General features: G+C 50.7%; 1 protein-coding gene across 1 annotated transcript; it reads right to left on the reverse strand.

The window, feature by feature from the left end:
- Window positions 1–6,433: 6,433 nt before the first annotated feature.
- LOC142369486 (uncharacterized) lies at window positions 6,434–22,110 on the reverse strand. The gene is made up of 4 exons (XM_075451835.1): window positions 21,882–22,110; window positions 18,573–20,968; window positions 13,315–13,446; window positions 6,434–9,067 (listed from the first exon to the last, which is right to left on the reverse strand). Exons 1-4 carry the CDS (start codon window positions 21,969–21,971, stop codon window positions 6,931–6,933), a joined length of 4,755 nt encoding a protein of 1,584 aa, XP_075307950.1. The 5' UTR covers window positions 21,972–22,110; the 3' UTR covers window positions 6,434–6,930.
- Between the last annotated feature and the right edge of the window lie 1,231 nt (window positions 22,111–23,341).

Genomic DNA, 23,341 nt, shown 5'->3' on the forward strand with positions numbered 1-23,341 from the left:
CACGTCTGTGGTTTCCAGCCCTGCTGCACACCGTTTTACTTTGGAGTCACGTGACATTTTTGGGGCTTTTGATGGCGTCTTTGTGGCCTCTTCAACATGACATCATGTGTGTGGCTGTACATGTGCAGGTGGCGTTACATGTAGAATACGATCCCACTTCCCAAAAAAAGTTTGAACAGTGAGTGAATCAGGACAAAATAACCCAAAAGTGATTTGATTTACAAACCATATATTGCCTGGATTAACTTGAACAGTCAACCTGAGTAAGATTTGACTTTTCTTTTGATCCACAGTGGAAAACACAAGAGATTCACAATCGAATCTCACAGTTTGTACAGTAAATACATTCTTTCTACTCTGTTTTCTCCACAGATGCAGCTTAAGTTGTGATTCTGCTTCTCTGTACATGTTCCCACATGATGACATCCAACTTCCACTTCTCACTGGTGTTTTCAAAGCTAAAAACACTTCAAAGGAGGGGATGGTTTGAGTTTGTTGTCAATTAAATTGAATTCGGTCTCAAAATAATAAGAAAATGAGCCGTGCTCTCTGCTCCAAGATGCTCGGGAAGTGTCCGTACAACCCAGATCAAAGGTCAGCTCAGCTGAACCACACTAACGGTGAAAAGGCGTTAAATCCCAGCTGTCTCTGGTAAACGTGAAATGAGACGGGTGTCGGTGGTGATCCTCTGCCTTTCAACACCACATCTCTGACCAAAATCAACCCACAGAGCTTAGCTGAGGAGTCAATTTAAGGAGTGACGTACTTTTAAAAATAAAATCAGAACATTAAATCGTTAAACGAGGAACTAAATAAATATCAGGGTTGTGTTTTTGGGCAGTTTTACACCTGCTGGTGACTTCAGACGCCCTGATATATGCTCCCAGGAACAGGAAGAAGGAGTTTTACACCTCAGACGCCCTGATATATGCTCCCAGGAACAGGAAGAAGGAGTTTTACACTTCAGACGCCCTGATATATGCTCCCAGGAACAGGAAGAAGGAGTTTTACACCTCAGACGCCCTGATATATGCTCCCAGGAACAGGAAGAAGGAGTTTTACACCTCAGACGCCCTGATATATGCTCCCAGGAACAGGAAGAAGGAGTTTTACACCTCAGACGCCCTGATATATGCACCCAGGAACAGGAAGAAGGAGTTTTACACCTCAGACGCCCTGATATATGCTCCCAGGAACAGGAAGAAGGAGTTTTACACCTCAGACGCCCTGATATATGCTCCCAGGAACAGGAAGAAGGAGTTTTACACCTCAGACGCCCTGATATATGCTCCCAGGAACAGGAAGAAGGAGTTTTACACCTCAGACGCCCTGATATATGCACCCAGGAACAGGAAGAAGGAGTTTTACACCTCAGACGCCCTGATATATGCTCCCAGGAACAGGAAGAAGGAGTTTTACACCTCAGACGCCCTGATATATGCTCCCAGGAACAGGAAGAAGGAGTTTTACACCTCAGACGCCCTGATATATGCTCCCAGGAACAGGAAGAAGGAGTTTTACACTTCAGACGCCCTGATATATGCTCCCAGGAACAGGAAGAAGGAGTTTTACGCCTCAGACGCCCTGATATATGCTCCCAGGAACAGGAAGAAGGAGTTTTACACTTCAGACGCCCTGATATATGCTCCCAGGAACAGGAAGAAGGAGTTTTACACCTCAGACGCCCTGATATATGCTCCCAGGAACAGGAAGAAGGAGTTTTACACTTCAGACGCCCTGATATATGCTCCCAGGAACAGGAAGAAGGAGTTTTACACCTCAGACGCCCTGATATATGCTCCCAGGAACAGGAAGAAGGAGTTTTACACCTCAGACGCCCTGATATATGCACCCAGGAACAGGAAGAAGGAGTTTTACACCTCAGACGCCCTGATACATGCTCCCAGGAACAGGAAGAAGGAGTTTTACACTTCAGACGCCCTGATATATGCTCCCAGGAACAGGAAGGAGGAGTTTTACACTTCAGACGCCCTGATATATGCTCCCAGGAACAGGAAGGAGGAGTTTTACACCTCAGACGCCCTGATATATGCTCCCAGGAACAGGAAGGAGGAGTTTTACACCTCAGACGCCCTGATATATGCTCCCAGGAACAGGAAGGAGGAGTTTTACACCTCAGACGCCCTGATATATGCTCCCAGGAACAGGAAGGAGGAGTTTTACACCTCAGACGCCCTGATATATGCTCCCAGGAACAGGAAGGAGGAGTTTTACACCTCAGACGCCCTGATATATGCTCCCAGGAACAGGAAGAAGGAGTTTTACACCTCAGACGCCCTGATATATGCTCCCAGGAACAGGAAGAAGGAGTTTTACACCTCAGACGCCCTGATATATGCACCCAGGAACAGGAAGAAGGAGTTTTACACCTCAGACGCCCTGATACATGCTCCCAGGAACAGGAAGAAGGAGTTTTACACTTCAGACGCCCTGATACATGCTCCCAGGAACAGGAAGAAGGAGTTTTACACTTCAGACGCCCTGATACATGCTCCCAGGAACAGGAAGAAGGAGTTTTACACCTCAGACGGCCTGATACATGCTCCCAGGAACAGGAAGAAGGAGTTTTACACCTCAGACGCCCTGATATATGCTCCCAGGAACAGGAAGAAGGAGTTATACACTTCAGACGGCCTGATATATGCTCCCAGGAACAGGAAGAAGGAGTTTTACTGAATATGTCACCTTTAAAGTCACCATTTTGCATTCACAGCCTGAATCTAGAATTCCGCTTCACCTTTAAACAGTGAATATAGAATCTGTTGCAACACAACCGAAGCTTCATCTCTCATGAGGACCGCTCATCAAATCTAAATTTCTCTTTAATATCGGTGAGAATTTCCCCCTCACGAGCAGGTCGATTTTAAAGTTTCCTTCCCTGATAATCGTTTCCACTCTGCTGCCATCGACTGGAGTCGGGACTTGGCGCCGATCCACCGCAGACTGTGTGTTTAACAGCCATTTAATCGCACCCTGATAGGCTTAATTAGTGCAGCAGAGCCTCTGTCTCCATCTCCATCGCTCCCCCGAGACTCATTATCCCTCTCAGTTTTCTGCTTCTGAGGGCCAGCGAGCGGGAGGAGGAGAGAGTGAAGGACGGGGAGGAGGAGGGAAGGATAGAGCGATGAGGAAGAGGACAAACGTATTCTCACTGCTCCCTCTGGTGGTGAGAACACAAACTGCACCTGTTTTTCATTGATTTAACATCTTTAAAGACACGTTTGAATGTTTGTTATTTCTGTCGAAGCAGCTTTAAATCTCGACACATCGTGTATATTCTCATCTAGGAACAGTTTGAATGCTTCAGCTGTGTGAAGAACCTTTACAAACTTACTGATGTTACTGCTGGTGCAGAACAGAAAACAGACTTTACAGTAACGCACCTGCCTCCATTATGACGTCCTTAAGCTTCCAGCCGGCAGCACAGAGCTTGTATAGGTTAAATATTCAAGATACTTCATGGAGCACATAAACCAAAAGTCAAACTGCAGCTGAGTGAAAAGTCTGAGTGATTAAACTGGACATAAATACACTTTTCAGCCCATCAGAGAGAAATCCAGCTTCCTGTTTTATCAAAGAAACATTTCTAACTTATCTTAGATAGAACTTATCTTTATATAACTTATAACTTATCTTTGGCTCCCCGTACAGATGTGGGATATCACACCACTGTCCTTAAAAACAGTGAACCCTGCAGCCGAACATCTGGCCGACGCCACGTTGACGAGGCCACAAACACCCAGAAAAATGTAAAGCGACCGTAAAGCAAAGCGCTGATGGAAACCCGAGTGGTGAACTGGGATAGTTTTTAGGCCAAAGAATGTGGATTAAAAAAAGTCTAAATACTTAAAAAAACGCGGCAGAACACACAGTTTTTAGGTTCACAAACTTCTCTCGTGTTGCTTAAAAAGTGGAGTTAAAAAGTGTCTGAAACCAAAACGCAGAGCCACTTTCTGACCAAAATCTTTATTCAAGACACGTGAACACGTGCGCTCGCTTACACGCCAACTTTTTCAGCATATTTCAGTGTTTTTACCGACAAACAGAAGTCAGAATAACAAGAAAAACGAGGCCCGTGTTAACTTTCTATGACCCTGAATAAGAGGCCGTAAAACCGGACGTCACGCTGGTTCCTGACGTCCCATTTCATCCTAAAAATCACTCATTAAGTTAACAAACGCAGTCGTTTTGGCTGTTTGGTTTTGTCCCTGAATTATTCTCCATTTAATTACATTTCTGCATGTTTTCTATAATCATTTTAAACTCATTTCACATGTCAGTAAATAAGAAAATATAAATAATTTGAAAACACACTTAAACTGCCCCAGAAACACAAAGTGTGAAGGTAAATTCTGGGTTTGGTCACGTTTCAGATGAACACAAATGACTTTTCAGAAAGTAGAAAAACGGCTTGAAAAACATCTTTTTCTCCTCAAAGTGTCTGAATCTCAGCTCATGTGAAGGATTCTGAGTCAGCGGGCGAGTTCTGGTTCTGGTTCTGAGCCGACCCGGGGGCAGGGGCGACCTGATTGTCTCCGTGGGCGCCCGGGTGGAGGCGCAGGGCGGAGCTGGGCTCACAGTGGTTGTGCAGGTGAGGGTGGAGGAGCTTGGAGTGGGACTCGAGGCCCGGTTCGGACCGCGAGCCGCGTTTCGTGTTCAATATGGCGGCGTGTTCAGTGGGAGAGGAGGGTAAGGCCGTGTGGTTCAAGTGTCCGTCAGTGAGAAGGTGGCCGACCGTCTGTCTGTCTGAGGGCGGCGTGAGACCCTCAGGATGGAGGTCAGCGGGCGGCGAGCCGACTCTGCCGGCCCACGTGGAGTTAGTAGAAGGAGGTGTGGGGTCAGAGTTCACTCCTGAGAAAACGCCACCGGGTGGACGGAGGTCGGCCGGACTCCCAGCGTTACTCCGCCCGCCCCCGGAGGTAGGGTCGGTGCGAGCTGGACCCACGGCGGGCCAGCCAGGCGAGGCGGCGAGGAAACCAGGCGAGTTCACGGGAATCAGGTCAACGGGCGACGATGCGGCTCGGTCACAGCGGCCATCAAAGGAGCTGAAGTGTGTGAAGCGGCTCGTTTCTGACCCCACGTGGGCGCCAGGCGGCGGGTGGTTAACGTGGGCGTCATGCGGCAGGTGGTTGGCGTGGGCGCCAGGCGGCGGGTGGTTAACGTGGGCGCCAGGCGGCGGGTGGTTAACGTGGGCGTCAGGCGGCGGGTGGTTAACGTGGGCGTCATGCGGCAGGTGGTTGGCGTGGGCGCCAGGCGGCGGGTGGTTAACGTGGGCGCCAGGCGGCGGGTGGTTAACGTGGGCGTCAGGCGGCGGGTGGTTAACGTGGGTGTCAGGCGGCGGGTGGTTGGCGTGGGCACCAGGCGGCGGATGGTTAACGTGGGCGCCAGGCGGCGGGTGGTTAACGTGGGCGTCAGGCGGCGGGTGGTTAACGTGGGCGTCAGGCGGCGGGTGGTTAACGTGGGCGCCAGGCGGCGGGTGGTTAACGTGGGCGCCAGGCGGCGGGTGGTTAACGTGGGCGCCAGGCGGCGGGTGGTTAACGTGGGCGCCAGGCGGCGGGTGGTTAACGTGGGCGCCAGGCGGCGGGTGGTTAACGTGGGCGTCAGGCGGCGGGTGGTTGGCGAAGGCGGCGGTCGGTGCGGCCGACGTGCTGCTGGTGGGCGGCGGCTCTCCCCTCAGAGCCAAAGCGTTGGTGAAATGTCTCTTCAGGGTGGAAATGGGGGGGATGGGAGGCTGGCCGACGGGACCGAGCAGATACGGCTCGGCGCCCGCTGGCTCGGCGCCAGAGGCCCGGCGAGGGTGGAGGTTTCCGGGGAAGATGGGGGGCTGCTGAGGACTCCCAGCGTCTTTGTGTTTTAATGGCGGCGGCGTGTTTCTGCTGAGCGAGCCGGCCGGACTGGCCGGTCTGAGCAGAGGGGGGACGTCCCGGACTTCCATCGCTGGCTCCAGAGGAGGCGGCGAGGTGGCGGAGGCCAGCTCGACCTCACACGGACCGCCGGAACTCCTTTTTGGGGTCTCGGGCGAGAACGCCGCCTCAAAGCGGGGGTGAAGCTCCCGTCTGGGAGCAGAGATCTGATTCAGGTCACAGAGGATGGCGGCGAGCAGGTTTCTATCCGACACTTCAGGCGGTTCTTTGTGAACCCGATCAACTGTCAAACGAGCGCCGCCGCTTTCTCCCAGAGCCGCCGTGGAGGCCTTTGCATCAGCTGCTGCCATTGGTCCAGGTGAGTCTGCGGTCTCTGCTCTGTCGTCATCATCGTCGTATCGGAGCAGCGAGCTGCTGGATTAAAAAAAGTCTAAATACTTAAAAAAACGCGGCAGAACACACAGTTTTTAGGTTCACAAACTTCTCTCGTGTTGCTTAAAAAGTGGAGTTAAAAAGTGTCTGAAACCAAAACGCAGAGCCACTTTCTGACCAAAATCTTTATTCAAGACACGTGAACACGTGCGCTCGCTTACACGCCAACTTTTTCAGCATATTTCAGTGTTTTTACCGACAAACAGAAGTCAGAATAACAAGAAAAACGAGGCCCGTGTTAACTTTCTATGACCCTGAATAAGAGGCCGTAAAACCGGACGTCACGCTGGTTCCTGACGTCCCATTTCATCCTAAAAATCACTCATTAAGTTAACAAACGCAGTCGTTTTGGCTGTTTGGTTTTGTCCCTGAATTATTCTCCATTTAATTACATTTCTGCATGTTTTCTATAATCATTTTAAACTCATTTCACATGTCAGTAAATAAGAAAATATAAATAATTTGAAAACACACTTAAACTGCCCCAGAAACACAAAGTGTGAAGGTAAATTCTGGGTTTGGTCACGTTTCAGATGAACACAAATGACTTTTCAGAAAGTAGAAAAACGGCTTGAAAAACATCTTTTTCTCCTCAAAGTGTCTGAATCTCAGCTCATGTGAAGGATTCTGAGTCAGCGGGCGAGTTCTGGTTCTGGTTCTGAGCCGACCCGGGGGCAGGGGCGACCTGATTGTCTCCGTGGGCGCCCGGGTGGAGGCGCAGGGCGGAGCTGGGCTCACAGTGGTTGTGCAGGTGAGGGTGGAGGAGCTTGGAGTGGGACTCGAGGCCCGGTTCGGACCGCGAGCCGCGTTTCGTGTTCAATATGGCGGCGTGTTCAGTGGGAGAGGAGGGTAAGGCCGTGTGGTTCAAGTGTCCGTCAGTGAGAAGGTGGCCGACCGTCTGTCTGTCTGAGGGCGGCGTGAGACCCTCAGGATGGAGGTCAGCGGGCGGCGAGCCGACTCTGCCGGCCCACGTGGAGTTAGTAGAAGGAGGTGTGGGGTCAGAGTTCACTCCTGAGAAAACGCCACCGGGTGGACGGAGGTCGGCCGGACTCCCAGCGTTACTCCGCCCGCCCCCGGAGGTAGGGTCGGTGCGAGCTGGACCCACGGCGGGCCAGCCAGGCGAGGCGGCGAGGAAACCAGGCGAGTTCACGGGAATCAGGTCAACGGGCGACGATGCGGCTCGGTCACAGCGGCCATCAAAGGAGCTGAAGTGTGTGAAGCGGCTCGTTTCTGACCCCACGTGGGCGCCAGGCGGCGGGTGGTTAACGTGGGCGTCATGCGGCAGGTGGTTGGCGTGGGCGCCAGGCGGCGGGTGGTTAACGTGGGCGCCAGGCGGCGGGTGGTTAACGTGGGCGTCAGGCGGCGGGTGGTTAACGTGGGCGTCATGCGGCAGGTGGTTGGCGTGGGCGCCAGGCGGCGGGTGGTTAACGTGGGCGCCAGGCGGCGGGTGGTTAACGTGGGCGTCAGGCGGCGGGTGGTTAACGTGGGTGTCAGGCGGCGGGTGGTTGGCGTGGGCACCAGGCGGCGGATGGTTAACGTGGGCGCCAGGCGGCGGGTGGTTAACGTGGGCGTCAGGCGGCGGGTGGTTAACGTGGGCGTCAGGCGGCGGGTGGTTAACGTGGGCGCCAGGCGGCGGGTGGTTAACGTGGGCGCCAGGCGGCGGGTGGTTAACGTGGGCGCCAGGCGGCGGGTGGTTAACGTGGGCGCCAGGCGGCGGGTGGTTAACGTGGGCGCCAGGCGGCGGGTGGTTAACGTGGGCGTCAGGCGGCGGGTGGTTGGCGAAGGCGGCGGTCGGTGCGGCCGACGTGCTGCTGGTGGGCGGCGGCTCTCCCCTCAGAGCCAAAGCGTTGGTGAAATGTCTCTTCAGGGTGGAAATGGGGGGGATGGGAGGCTGGCCGACGGGACCGAGCAGATACGGCTCGGCGCCCGCTGGCTCGGCGCCAGAGGCCCGGCGAGGGTGGAGGTTTCCGGGGAAGATGGGGGGCTGCTGAGGACTCCCAGCGTCTTTGTGTTTTAATGGCGGCGGCGTGTTTCTGCTGAGCGAGCCGGCCGGACTGGCCGGTCTGAGCAGAGGGGGGACGTCCCGGACTTCCATCGCTGGCTCCAGAGGAGGCGGCGAGGTGGCGGAGGCCAGCTCGACCTCACACGGACCGCCGGAACTCCTTTTTGGGGTCTCGGGCGAGAACGCCGCCTCAAAGCGGGGGTGAAGCTCCCGTCTGGGAGCAGAGATCTGATTCAGGTCACAGAGGATGGCGGCGAGCAGGTTTCTATCCGACACTTCAGGCGGTTCTTTGTGAACCCGATCAACTGTCAAACGAGCGCCGCCGCTTTCTCCCAGAGCCGCCGTGGAGGCCTTTGCATCAGCTGCTGCCATTGGTCCAGGTGAGTCTGCGGTCTCTGCTCTGTCGTCATCATCGTCGTATCGGAGCAGCGAGCTGCTGTCCTCCATGTTTTCCACGTCCACGTCACTGTTGTCGCTGTGGATCTTAATCCGACCCACGGCCTTGGACGGGCCCGCCGGCTCCGGCTCCGACCCCTCGGATCCCTGATCCAGGATGTCAGCAGGAAGCTCCCCGAGTTCTGCATCCAAGGCCCCACCCACACCGGCCGAGTGCACCAATGGGAGAGGAGGAAGGTCTGAGAAGTCGACGGTCTGTTGGCTGCTGAGTGGGCTGCTGCTGCCGCTGTTTCTGGGGTTGTGGACGCCGTCATGGCTGCTGTCGCTGTCCAGGGTGATGATCACCGGAGAACTGAGAGACACAGAGAACAAATAACCATCAGGGGAACCATGAAGGGGAACAACAGGGGAACATTGGGGGACTATAATGGGACTATCATGGGCACATCAGGGGAACATCATGGGACTATCATGGGACTATCATGGGCACATCGGGGGAACATCGGGGGACTATAATGGGACTATCATGGGCACATCAGGGGAACATCGGGGGACTATCATGGGACTATCATGGGCACATGGGGGAACATCGGGGGACTATAATGGGACTATCATGGGCACGTCGGGGGAACATCGGGGGACTATCATGGGACTATCATGGGCACATCAGGGGAACATCGGGGGACTATCATGGGACTATCATGGGCACATCGGGGGAACATCGGGGGACTATCATAGGACTATCATGGGCACATCAGGGGAACATCGGGGGACTATCATAGGACTATCATGGGCACATCGGGGGAACATCGGGGGACTATCATAGGACTATCATGGGCACATCGGGGGACTATCATGGGCACATCGGGGGAACATCGGGGGACTATCATGGGACTATCATGGGCACATCAGGGGAACATCGGGGGACTATCATGGGCACATCAGGCGAACATCGGGGGACTATAATGGGACTATCAGGGGAACATCAGGGGAACATCGGGGGACTATCATGGGACTATCATGGGCACATCAGGCGAACATCGGGGGACTATAATGGGACTATCATGGGAACATCGGGGGACTATAATGGGACTATCAGGGGAACATCGGGGGACTATCATGGGACTATCATGGGCACATCAGGGGAACATCGGGGACTATCATGGGACTATCATGGGCACATCAGGGGAACATCGGGGACTATCATGGGACTATCATGGGCACATCAGGGGAACATCGGGGGACTATCATGGGCACATCGGGGGAACATCGGGGGACTATCATGGGCACATCAGGGGAACATCGGGGGACTATCATGGGCACATCGGGGGAACATCGGGGGACTATCATGGGCACATCAGGGGAACATCGGGGGACTATCATGGGACTATCATGGGCACATCAGGGGAACATCGGGGGACTATCATGGGACTATCATGGGCACATCAGGGGAACATCGGGGGACTATCATAGGACTATCATGGGAACATCGGGGGAACATCGGGGACTATCATGGGACTATCATGGGCACATCAGGCGAACATCGGGGGACTATAATGGGACTATCATGGGAACATCGGGGGACTATAATGGGACTATCAGGGGAACATCGGGGGACTATAATGGGACTATCAGGGGAACATCAGGGGAACATCGGGGGACTATCATGGGCACATCAGGGGAACATCGGGGGACTATCATGGGCACATCGGGGGAACATCGGGGGACTATCATGGGACTATCATGGGCACATCAGGGGAACATCGGGGGACTATCATGGGCACATCGGGGGAACATCGGGGGACTATCATGGGCACATCAGGGGAACATCGGGGGACTATCATGGGACTATCATGGGCACATCAGGGGAACATCGGGGGACTATCATGGGACTATCATGGGAACATCGGGGGAACATCGGGGACTATCATGGGACTATCATGGGCACATCGGGGGACTATAATGGGACTATCATGGGAACATCGGGGGACTATCATGGGACTATCATGGGAACATCGGGGGACTATAATGGGACTATCATGGGACTATCACGGGAACAACAGGGGAACAACAGGGGAACAACATCGGGGGAACATCGGGGGACTATCATGGGAACATCGGGGGACTATAATGGGACTATCAGGGGAGCACCAGGGGACTATCACGGGAACAACAGGGGAACAACATCGGGGGAACATCGGGGGACTATAATGGGAACATCGGGGGACTATAATGGGACTATCAGGGGAACATCGGGGAACTATCATGGGACTATCAGGGGAGCACCAGGGGACTATCACGGGACTATCACGGGAACAACATCGGGGGAACATCGGGGGACTATAATGGGACTATCACGGGACTATCAGGGGAGCACCAGGGGACTATCACGGGACTATCACGGGAACAACAGGGGAACAACATCGGGAGACTATAATGGGACTATCACGGGACTATCAGGGGAGCACCAGGGGACTATCACGGGCACATCAGGGGAACATCGGGGACTATCATGGGACTATCATGGGCACATCAGGGGAACATCGGGGGACTATCATGGGACTATCATGGGCACATCAGGGGAACATCGGGGGACTATCATGGGACTATCATGGGAACATCGGGGGAACATCGGGGACTATCATGGGACTATCATGGGCACATCAGGCGAACATCGGGGGACTATAATGGGACTATCATGGGAACATCGGGGGACTATCATGGGACTATCATGGGAACATCGGGGGACTATAATGGGACTATCATGGGACTATCACGGGAACAACAGGGGAACAACAGGGGAACAACATCGGGGGAACATCGGGGGACTATCATGGGAACATCGGGGGACTATAATGGGACTATCAGGGGAGCACCAGGGGACTATCACGGGAACAACAGGGGAACAACATCGGGGGAACATCGGGGGACTATAATGGGAACATCGGGGGAACATCGGGGGACTATAATGGGACTATCAGGGGAACATCGGGGAACTATCATGGGACTATCAGGGGACTATCACGGGACTATCACGGGAACAACAGGGGAAAAACATCGGGGGAACATCGGGGGACTATAATGGGACTATCACGGGAACAACAGGGGAACAACAGGGGAACAACATCGGGGGAACATCGGGGGACTATCATGGGAACATCGGGGGACTATAATGGGACTATCAGGGGAGCACCAGGGGACTATCACGGGAACAACAGGGGAACAACATCGGGGGAACATCGGGGGACTATAATGGGAACATCGGGGGACTATAATGGGACTATCAGGGGAACATCGGGGAACTATCATGGGACTATCAGGGGAGCACCAGGGGACTATCACGGGACTATCACGGGAACAACATCGGGGGAACATCGGGGGACTATAATGGGACTATCACGGGACTATCAGGGGAGCACCAGGGGACTATCACGGGACTATCACGGGAACAACAGGGGAACAACATCGGGAGACTATAATGGGACTATCACGGGACTATCAGGGGAGCACCAGGGGACTATCACGGGACTATCACGGGAACAACAGGGGAACAACAGGGGAACAACATCGGGGGAACATCGGGGGACTATCATGGGAACATCGGGGAACTATCATGGGAACAACAGAGGACTATAATGGGACTATCATGGGAACATCGGGGGAACATCGGGGGACTATAATGGGACTATCATGGGAACATCAGGGGAACAACAGAGGACTATCATGGGACTATCATGGGAACATCGGGGGACTATAATGGGACTATCACGGGAACATCGGGGGACTATAATGGGACTATCATGGGAACATCGGGGGACTATAATGGGACTATCAGGGGAACATCGGGGGACTATAATGGGACTATCATGGGAACATCGGGGGACTATAATGGGACTATCATGGGAACATCGGGGGACTATAATGGGACTATCATGGGAACATCGGGGAACTATCATGGGACTATCATGGGAACATCAGGGGAACAACAGAGGACTATAATGGGACTATCATGGGAACATCGGGGGAACATCGGGGGACTATAATGGGACTATCATGGGAACATCGGGGGACTATAATGGGACTATCATGGGAACATCGGGGGACTATAATGGGACTATCATGGGAACATCGGGGGACTATCACGGGACTATCACGGGAACAACAGGGGAACATTAGGGGAACAACAGGAGAACGTCATTCGGATCAATACTCGAATGAGGTTCAGAAGAACGAACTAAATAAAAATAACCACCGTATGAGCTGAAGGCTCCAGCTGATGGTAATATCAGAATCTGTTAGGGGGGTTCAGGTCATAGATTATCTGCATTTCTGAGTTCCTTTTTGATCCTTTTAATCTCCATTTTTTTGGAAAATCTAAAGCTCCAAAGTGTGGATGAACTTCAACATTAAAATGTGAAATTTTACACAATCAACTTTCAAAAGAAGGAAAAAAGTGTCACAAATGATTAAAAACACTAAATAAAGGTTCTCTGTTTCAGGAACGAATGGAGGTCGCCTCCAGCTGCTCTTTCTTCTCACTGCAGTAGTTACCCCAGAGGTTATAACCCTTCATCTGTTACCGTTGCTACGTCACTGTACCTGCTGTGCTGCGTCCTGCGATGGCGTCTGCGGCGGCGTTTGTGTGGCGGAGGCTGCGCTGCGTTGGGGGCGATGGTGCCCTCGTAGATGATCTCCACGCTGGGACTCCGGTCTGCTCTGGACCTCCTGCTGCTGCAGAACCGCGGGCAGAACACAAGGTTTCAGTTGATGGTAACAGAATATTCAGACGTTCTGACGGACGATCTGACTGACGTTCTGACTGAAGATCTGACTGAAGTTCTGACTGACGATCTGACTGACGATCTGACTGACGATCTGACTGACGATCTGACTGACGATCTGACTGACGTTCTGACTGACGTTCTGACTGACGATCCGACTGACGATCCGACTGACGATCCGACTGACGATCCGACTGACGATCCGACTGACGATCCGACTGACGTTCTGACTGATGTTCTGACTGATGTTCTGACTGACGTTCTGACTGATGTTCTGACTGACAATCTGACTGACGTTCTGACTGATGTTCTGACTGACGTTCTGACTGATGTTCTGACTGATGTTCTGACGTTCTGACTGATGTTCTGACTGACGATCTGCCTGATTTTCTGACTGATGTTTTGACTGACGTTCTGACTGAAGATCCGACTGACGATCCGACTGATGTTCTGACTGATGTTCTGACTGACGTTCTGACTGACGATCTGACTGACGTTCTGACTGACGTTCTGACTGACGTTCTGACTGACGATCCGACTGACGTTCTGACTGACGATCTGACTGATGTTCTGACTGACAATCTGACTGAAGATCTGACTGACGTTCTGACTGATGTTCTGACTGACAATCTGACTGACGTTCTGACTGACGTTCTGACTGACGTTCTGACTGACGTTCTGACTGACGTTCTGACTGATGTTCTGACTGATGTTCTGACTGACGTTCTGACTGACGTTCTGACTGACGATCTGACTGACGTTCTGACTGACGTTCTGACTGACGTTCTGACTGACGTTCTGACTGACGTTCTGACTGACGTTCTGACTGACGATCTGACTGACGATCTGACTGACGATCTGACTGACGTTCTGACTGACGATCCGACTGACGTTCTGACTGACGATCTGACTGACGTTCTGACTGATGTTCTGACTGACGATCTGACTGACGTTCTGACTGACGTTCTGACTGACGTTCTGACTGATGTTCTGACTGATGTTCTGACTGACGTTCTGACTGACGTTCTGACTGATGTTCTGACTGACGATCTGACTGACGTTCTGACTGACGTTCTGACTGACGTTCTGACTGACGTTCTGACTGATGTTCTGACTGATGTTCTGACTGACGTTCTGACTGACGTTCTGACTGATGTTCTGACTGACGATCTGACTGACGTTCTGACTGACGTTCTGACTGACGTTCTGACTGACGTTCTGACTGACGTTCTGACTGACGATCTGACTGATGTTCTGACTGACGATCTGACTGACGAGCTTTTTTCAACTCTACGGCCATGTCCACACGTAGCCGGGTATTTTTAAAACCGAATGTTTCCCCCCCTCCGTTTATAAAATAATCTGTATCCACATTACCTCGTTTTCGAAAAAAACTCCTTCCACACATAACCGAACATCTGCGTTTTCACCTGTCTTGACAACCCAAATGCATTTGCTGTTTTGCGTAATCTTCCCTCGTCAGCTAAATAATAAAGTGTGCACGCCACTTTTTTGAGCACACGGACAGGTGATCGCATGACAGTGGACTGCCCCTCGATATGAGGACGTAATAATTCCGACAGCGACAGGAGTGAGGAGTACGACTTGGGCGTGTAAAATAAAGGCTGTAAACAGCGCCTGCACAATAATAACCACCACAGTTCTCAAGGCATCCATGCTTCTTCAGTAAACAAAGGTCGCACTTTAGACTTTTAAGCAGATTTGTTGTTGTTTTGGCGCATATTGTGACGTTCGAAAACGCAAAACTCCGGTTATCTCCGTCTACACGCAGCTGCATAAACGGAGTTTTCAAAAATCTTCACTTTGCCCGGAGTTTTTAAAAACATTAGTTTACGGTGCGTTTTTATGCGTTTTCATGTGGATGACAGGTCCAAACGTAGAAAAATATATTAGTTTTAGCAGATACCCGGCTACGTGTGGATGGGGCCTACAAAACATCAGAATCAGAACTTTTCTCTGAAAACATCTGGACACAGCTGTCGGAAACAGGTGGGACGTTGGGTCGACACAAGAAGCAACTGGTGGGGCCCCTCATACAGCCCCACCCCCAACACATCCGTCACCTGGAACAGCACAATCCTCATAAAGTTGTTCTTGAACTCACAGGACAGGGAAGCTGACACCTTCAACCATAATCCTGAACACAAGCGCACCACAGGGGGTGTAATCAGCTCAGCCCTTTTTAAGATTTCCACCCGGGACTCTGCCTCCACCCCCTCCTCCGTCACCACAGTGAAACAATGAGAGCCTCTGCGGACAGGAGCTCCAACAGCCTGAATATCTCCAGCTGGTGAAGCCTTTATTTCTACTTATGAAACTTATAAAACTTATAAACGAGTTCAACTTTATTCTTATTGATCATTTTCCCTTTTTTTGTCTGTTTTTATGAGTTTTTGTCCTTTTTCTGACTGTTTTTCTGAGTTTTGGTCCTTTTTCTGACAGTTTGTCTGTTTCTGACAGTTTGTTTGTTTTTCTGACAGTTTTTGTCTGTTTTACTGACTGTTCTTGTCTGTTTTTATGAGTTTTTGTCTGGTTTTTTGACAGTTTGTCTGTTTCTGATAGTTTTTCTGAATTTTTGTCCTTTTTCTGACTGTTTTTATGAGTTTTTGTCTGTTTGACAGTTTGTCTGTTTTACTGACAGTTTTTGTCTGTTTTACTGACTGTTCTTGTCTGTTTTTATGAGTTTTTGTCTGGTTTTTTGACAGTTTTTGTCTGTTTCTGACAGTTTTTTGTCTGGTTTTTGACAGTTGTTGTCTGTTTTACTGACAGTTTTTGTCTGTTTTACTGACTGTTCTTGTCTGTTTTTATGAGTTTTTGTCTGGTTTTTTGACAGTTTTTGTCTGTTTCTGATAGTTTTTCTGAGTTTTTGTCCTTTTTCTGACTGTTTTTCTGAGTTTTGGTCCTTTTTCTGACAGTTTTTGTCTGTGTTTCTGACAGTTTTTGTCTGTGTTTCTGACAGTTTTTGTCTGTGTTTCTGACAGTTTTTGTCTGGTTTTTTGACAGTTTGTCTGTTTCTGATAGTTTTTCTGAATTTTTGTCCTTTTTCTGACTGTTTTTATGAGTTTTTGTCTGTTTTCTGACAGTTTTTGTCTGTTTGACAGTGTCTGTTTTACTGACTGTTCTTGTCTGTTTTTATGAGTTTTTGTCTGTTTTACTGACTGTTCTTGTCTGTTTTTATGAGTTTGTCTGGTTTTTTGACAGTTTGTCTGTTTCTGATAGTTTTTCTGAATTTTTGTCCTTTTTCTGACTGTTTTTATGAGTTTTTGTCTGTTTGACAGTTTGTTTTACTGACAGTTTTTGTCTGTTTTACTGACTGTTCTTGTCTGTTTTTATGAGTTTTTGTCTGGTTTTTTGACAGTTTTTGTCTGTTTCTGATAGTTTTTCTGAGTTTTTGTCCTTTTTCTGACTGTTTTTCTGAGTTTTGGTCCTTTTTCTGACAGTTTTTATGAGTTTTGGTCCTTTTTCTGACAGTTTTTGTCTGTGTTTCTGACAGTTTTTGTCTGTGTTTCTGACAGTTTTTGTCTGTTTTTTTGACAGTTTGTCTGTTTCTGATAGTTTTTCTGAATTTTTGTCCTTTTTCTGACTGTTTTTATGAGTTTTTGTCTGTTTTCTGACAGTTTTTGTCTGTTTGACAGTGTCTGTTTTACTGACTGTTCTTGTCTGTTTTTATGAGTTTGTCTGGTTTTTTGACAGTTTGTCTGTTTCTGATAGTTTTTCTGAATTTTTGTCCTTTTTCTGACTGTTTTTATGAGTTTTTGTCTGTTTGACAGTTTGTTTTACTGACAGTTTTTGTCTGTTTTACTGACTGTTCTTGTCTGTTTTTATGAGTTTTTGTCTGGTTTTTTGACAGTTTTTGTCTGTTTCTGATAGTTTTTCTGAGTTTTGGTCCTTTTTCTGACAGTTTTTGTCTGTGTTTCTGACAGTTTTTGTCTGTGTTTCTGACAGTTTTTGTCTGTGTTTCTGACAGTTTTTGTCTGTGTTTCTGACAGTTTTTGTCTGTGTTTCTGACAGTTTGTCTGTGTTTTTCTGACTGTTTGTCTGTTTTTATCTGTTTTTCTGGCTGTTTTTGTCGTTTTTCTGACTGTTTTTGTCTGTTTGACAGTTTGTCTGTTTTTATGAGTTTTTGTCTGATTTTCTGACAGTTTGTCTGTTTTACTGACAGTTTGTTTTACTGACAGTTTGTTTTACTGACTGTTCTTGTCTGTTTTTATGAGTTTTGGTCTGTTTTTTTGACAGTTTGTCTGTTTTTGTCTGTTTTTATGAGTTTTTTTCTGTTTTTTTGACAGTTTTTGTCTGTTCTTGTCTGTTTTTGAGTTTTTTTCTGTGTTTTTGACAGTTTTTGTCTGTTTTTCTGACTGTTCTTGTCTGTTTTTATGAGTTTTTGTCTGTTTTTCTGACAGTTCTTGTCTGTTTTTATGAGTTTTTTTCTGTTTTTTTGACAGTTTTTGTCTGTTTTTCTGACTGTTCTTGTCTGTTTTTGAGTTTTTTTCTGTGTTTTTGACAGTTTTTGTCTGTTTTTCTGACTGTTCTTGTCTGTTTTTATGAGTTTTTGTCTGTTTTTCTGACAGTTCTTGTCTGTTTTTATGAGTTTTTTTCTGTTTTTCTGACTGTTCTTGTCTGTTTTTATGAGTTTTTGTCTGTTTTTCTGACAGTTCTTGTCTGTTTTTATGAGTTTTTTTCTGTTTTTTTGACAGTTTTTGTCTGTTTTTGTCTGTTTTTATGAGTTTTTTTCTGTTTTTTTGACAGTTTTTGTCTGTTTTTCTGACAGTTCTTGTCTGTTTTTATGAGTTTTTTTCTGTTTTTTTGACAGTTTTTGTCTGTTTTTCTGACAGTTCTTGTCTGTTTTTATGAGTTTTTTTCTGTTTTTTTTGACAGTTTTTGTCTGTTCTTGTCTGTTTTTATGAGTTTTTGTCTGTTTTTATGAGTTTTTGTCTGTTTTTCTGACAGTTTTTGTCTGTTTCTGACAGTTTAGTGTTCAGTTCTTAACGGCTCTCAGGAGTCTTAAACTTCCTGGACTGTTTCCTGAAACAGGTCATGTGACACAGGTAAACTCACCCTTCTCCCCCGAAGGCCGCATCCTTCTGCCTCCCCCTCCGTCTTCTCTCCCGCCGTCTCTCCCGGCTGCTCGGCCTCCACGCCGGGTCCTTGGCGTCGCTGTCCAGGTGGCGGCTCTTGTACTTCCTCTTGCCGCCCGGCTTCTCCCCGTGGTGGGCGCGCTCACCTGGGGAGAGCGTGGGTGTCGGGGGGGTCCGTGGCGACGGCGGCTGCGGGGAGGAGCAGAGGGGGGAGGAGGACGAGGAGCGGGAGGGCGAGGAGGCCGAGGACGTGAGGGGGGAGATCTGGGCGCAGCGGAACTCCCAGCCGGAGTGCAGCGGGCTGGGCGGCAGCGAGGAGCCGGAGTCGGCGCTGAAGGGCGGCGGCGTGGGGGAGCGGCGGCGCATCATGGCGGGGTAAATGGAGCGGTTGGGGTTGCACAGCGTGCCGCTCTTCCTCAGCTGCTCGCCGCTCCCGTCCCGTCCTCTCTTCCTCCGCCTCTCTCTCGCCGCTTCGTCGCTGAGCTGCTTCCCGTCTCCGTCCCGCCGCTCGGACGGCGCCGCACCCAGCGAGCACACCGAGTTCACGCTCCGCCCCGAGCTTCCCGACCACGAGCGCGCACGTGGAGGCCACGCCATGGCCTCGCTGTTACTGTGCTCCTGCTCCAAGCTGCAGACGCCTGATGTGGAAGGGGGGATTGTGGGTAGGTAAGGGGAAGGGGCAGCGGGGGGAAGGGGAGGAGCCTTCTCGGGTGACTCCGCCTCCTCCTTCTTCTTCTTCTTCTCCTCTTCCTCGGAGTCGGAGGACAGCTGCACCAGCTCGGGGGTCCGCTCTGCGATGGGCTTCTTGTACCCGACGATCAGACACTCGTCCTCCACGTCCTTTCCTCGCCGCTCTGCTCCGTCCTCAGCGGCGGGCTGCTGGGGGGCGGGGCTGAACGCCGGCGCCAGTGAACACGAGGGCTCGGCGGTGGAGTAGGAGGGGCCTGGAGTCTCATCGTCCCAGCCCGACTGGCTGAGGCAGCTGTCTGTTTGGATGATGTCATCGTCGGCGCCCGCCCTCCCCGACAGCCGCTCCTCCGACCTTCCTCGCCGCTCCTCGTCCTCGCCCTCAGAGATGGCGATGACGGAGCTGCCGTCGGAGGAGCTGCTCAGCTCGTCCAGATCCAGCGCGGCCGCCAGCGGCTCGTACGCCGCCTGCAGGTCGTAGCCGTCCAGGCTGAGCGGCGAGCGGGCGAAGCTGACCAGCTCGTGCAGGAAGTGCTCGGTGCGGGCCAATAGGAACGGCCGCAGCTCTTCTTCTATGGTGGGCGTTTCCTCCAGGCCGTGGCGGGCCAGTCGCGCCATGATGATGCGCTGAACTATGTCCACCAGCGAGCCGTGAGCGCCGTACAGCACCGTCAGCTCCCGCCGCAGCCAGGGGCGGAGCCTGTTTAAGTGGGCGGGGTTCCGCCTGAAACTGTCGGCTGTGATGTCACGCTGTTGCCCCTGGTTACCGTTCACGCCGGCCACGCCGCGGACCCGTATGGCGCAGCGGTAGAGGGAGCGGCGGAACGCCACCGTCTCCCTCTCCCTCAGCCGCCGCAGCGTCCCGCCCTCCCGCTGCAGCCGCTGCCTCGCCGCCCCCCCGAGGCCCGTCAGCCCCTCGAATATCACGCCGCGCTCCACTGAGTCCACGCCGCCACGCAGCCTCTGCTCCTCAAGCACCTCCCCCTCCTCGCTGTCCTCGCCAACGATGTCAGAAACGGCGGGATGGCGAGGAAGAGGAGGGAGAGGAAGAGGAGGGGAGTCCAGGTACCACTCCCACACCCCCGCCCTCTCCTCCGCCCCCCGGCCCCGCCCTCCCCTCTCCCTCCGCCGCCTCCTGGTGGCGCTCTCCCCGCCGTCCGCCACTCGGTGCCGCCTCAGCATCAGCCTCATGTGGTGGTCGCTCCTCGCCGCCGACGCCATGGCGGCCACCATGGCCACGGTGGCGGCCACGCTGCTGTTGGCGGGCGGCGGGCGCAGCGTGTACTCCTTGAAGTCGTCCTCGGCGCGGACGGAGTGCAGGATGGAGGCGAAGGGCTGCTTGCACAGCGGGCACTCGGCCTTGTTGTGCGACCACTCCTGGATGCAGGGGAAGCAGAAGCGGTGCAGGCAGCGGTCCAGGTACGCCAGGTTGTTGAAGCGGTCCAGGCAGATCGGGCACTTGGAGTCCGGCGACGCCTCCTCCGCCGCCACCACCGCCCGGGCGGAGGCCGAAGAGCTGGGTGGCGGCGAGGAGGCGGCGGCGGCGGCTGCGTTCTTGTTGCTCTTTTTCCTCCGGCTGCTGCTCCGGGTGCTCTCACGACTTCTCTCTGCGTCTCCGCCTCCTGAAGCACCTGCTGCCGTGTTGTCACGGCGACGCACACGCAGCTTCATCCGTGTGGGCGCCATCACCTGAGCGGGCAAAAAAAAAAAAAAAAAATTAGGGTTTTTATCCACATTTATGTAGAAGCAACTCAACTAATCCCGACTTGTTTATATTCTGCGCTACATTCTGTAGATGTTATGATCATAAATGTGACCAAACTTAAAGGGCCAGAGGCTAGGGTGACCATACGTCCGTATTTCCCGGGACACGTCCGTATTTCACTTCCTGTCCCGGGCGTCCCGTGAAATACGGACATGTCCCGGGAAATACGGACGTATGGTCACCCTACCAGAGGCACCTTTAACCAGGTAATTTCACACTTTTAGCCTCCTCCAGTTACCCAACACGAGCTGCACCTGCCGGGAAAGGAGAGCTTTAGATTCCCTGATGCTCCATTTAAGCCACATCTGCTGCAGCAGCGCATCAAATCTGTTTAGTTTAACCTTTGCTCCTCAGATTCTTGGTTTCCTAATGAGATTCCAGTTTATTAGCTGCTGGACTAGCAGGACTCGCTGTATCCAAACTAGCATGATACCCCCTCAGCTAGCATGTAGCTGGCCGGTAAGAACAACTGTTGTCGGCCTTTAAAACACATTTCATCAACAGTCCAAATGAACAACAAACGCTCTCAAACATTCGCTTTAATGTGGCCGAAACAAAACACTTTAAGGCTTCTGCCTCTTTGGGAGGCTGATAGCATGCTAACGCCGTTAGCTTCTGCCTCTTTGGGAGGCTGATAGCATGCTAACGCCGTTAGCTTCTGCCTCTTTGGGAGGCTGATAGCATGCTAACGCCGTTAGCTTCTGCCTCTTTGGGAGGCTGATAGCATGCTAACGCCGTTAGCTTCTGCCTCTTTGGGAGGCTGATATCATGCTAACGCCGTTAGCTTCTGCCTCTTTGGGAGGCTGATAGCATGCTAACGCCGTTAGCTTCTCGGACCTGAGCGGAGGAATCCCCGGGTCGCTCCGGGACCTCCTCATCCGGGTTTTTCCTTCTTCTCCGGGAAGAATTCCGCACCGTGAGCGGCATTCACCGTCGGTGGAGGCGACGCTCTCCCGAGCAACGCCGCCCTGACTTGCTTAGAGTCCGGCTGCCGGTAAAAACTCAGACATTAGTCTTCCGAACCGAAGCAGTTCTCAGCTGGAGTGTAACACAGGCCGCGGTGCATGACGGGAAACGGAACAGAGCTCTTTTTTTTCTTCCTATTTCACTCAAAGATCCTCAAAACAGAGATGACTCACTCACCGTCATGAAACTGCATTGGGGCCCATTTTCAGATATTTTCTTTCCAAATCGTGATTCTAATCTGTTTAATACGGAAGAGTAATAGGGCCAGGCATAAGAAAAAATATTTTTATTTTGCCTGTCGAGAATAAAGTCGAAATGACATGTGGACTTTTTTCTCGACAGGCAAAATATTACTATTTTTTATTATGCCTGGCCTAATACTCTTCCGTAGTTTCACACGTCTTTTCACGAATCTATCTAACTGGTAAACTAAATCTCTATAAATTCTAATTCTAATTGTGCCCAGTTTTGTTTAGTTTGAATCAAATTCATTAACTGTTCTCCTGTCAATAACTGTCATTATTAAATCTTTATTTATTTATTTTGCATCTTGATTTAACGGTTAAACACCATACTTTTACTCCAAAATCACAATCATAAACATGAAATAAACCTAACGCTTTTTAGAAAAATGTATTTTATTATCATTGTTTAGGTACTATTTTATTATTATTATTTTTTTAACCTTTATTTTACCAGGAAAATAGACCCGTTGAGATTAAAAGTCTCTTTTACAAGGGCGTCCAGGCCAAGTGGCAGCACAAGTTACAAAATTAAAATTTCCATTGCATTAAAATAACAAATAAAATAAAACAATAACAAATCAATTAAAACAATTACAGACAAGGGACTCGGTCTCAAGTGTTCTCATCCTGGAATTAAAATCGCTCACTATGATTCGCATCATTGTTTATTTTATTTTGTTGTAGAAAATAATATTGCGTTTTATTTGCCTTATTTTCTGGTATAATTTACACCAATATTGGTAAGTAATTCTGTTGTCGAAGCCAAGATTAGTTGCACGATTTATTATCAAAGAATTGAATTTGAAAGAAAATGTTGAGTGAGACCTCTTTTTAACTCAGTTTGTTACCATCTCCACATCGCCCCCTAACGGTCCGGCGGGGAAACAACCAGCCGCTGTGCACAGCCCAGTCAGGCTGAAACGTCTGTAAACGGTTAAAAACTATAATATAATAACAAGCAGAGGAAATATCTGACGGAAAAGCTTTTTAAATTAAACATAAAATACGGAAATGTATGCTGCGGTTGTAACACCGCGGCACAAGATGGCGCTGCTGCACCTTAAACTCCAAACCTCCGAAGAAGAA

Source organism: Odontesthes bonariensis, chromosome 19, assembly GCF_027942865.1.
Source record: "Odontesthes bonariensis isolate fOdoBon6 chromosome 19, fOdoBon6.hap1, whole genome shotgun sequence".
Classification (NCBI taxonomy): domain Eukaryota; kingdom Metazoa; phylum Chordata; class Actinopteri; order Atheriniformes; family Atherinopsidae; genus Odontesthes; species Odontesthes bonariensis.

What these genes read in the sequence shown, in the direction of transcription:
- LOC142369486 (XM_075451835.1), bottom strand. Translation starts at nt 21,971, where the DNA reads ATGCCGCTCACGGTGCGGAATTCTTCCCGGAGAAGAAGGAAAAACCCG. An exon ending in GCGGCCTTCGGGGGAGAAGG is followed by an intron (nt 13,447 to 18,572) that starts GTGAGTTTACCT and finishes GCGGTTCTGCAG; the next exon opens with CAGCAGGAGGTCCAGAGCAG. An exon ending in CGCAGGACGCAGCACAGCAG is followed by an intron (nt 9,068 to 13,314) that starts GTACAGTGACGT and finishes TGTGTCTCTCAG; the next exon opens with TTCTCCGGTGATCATCACCC.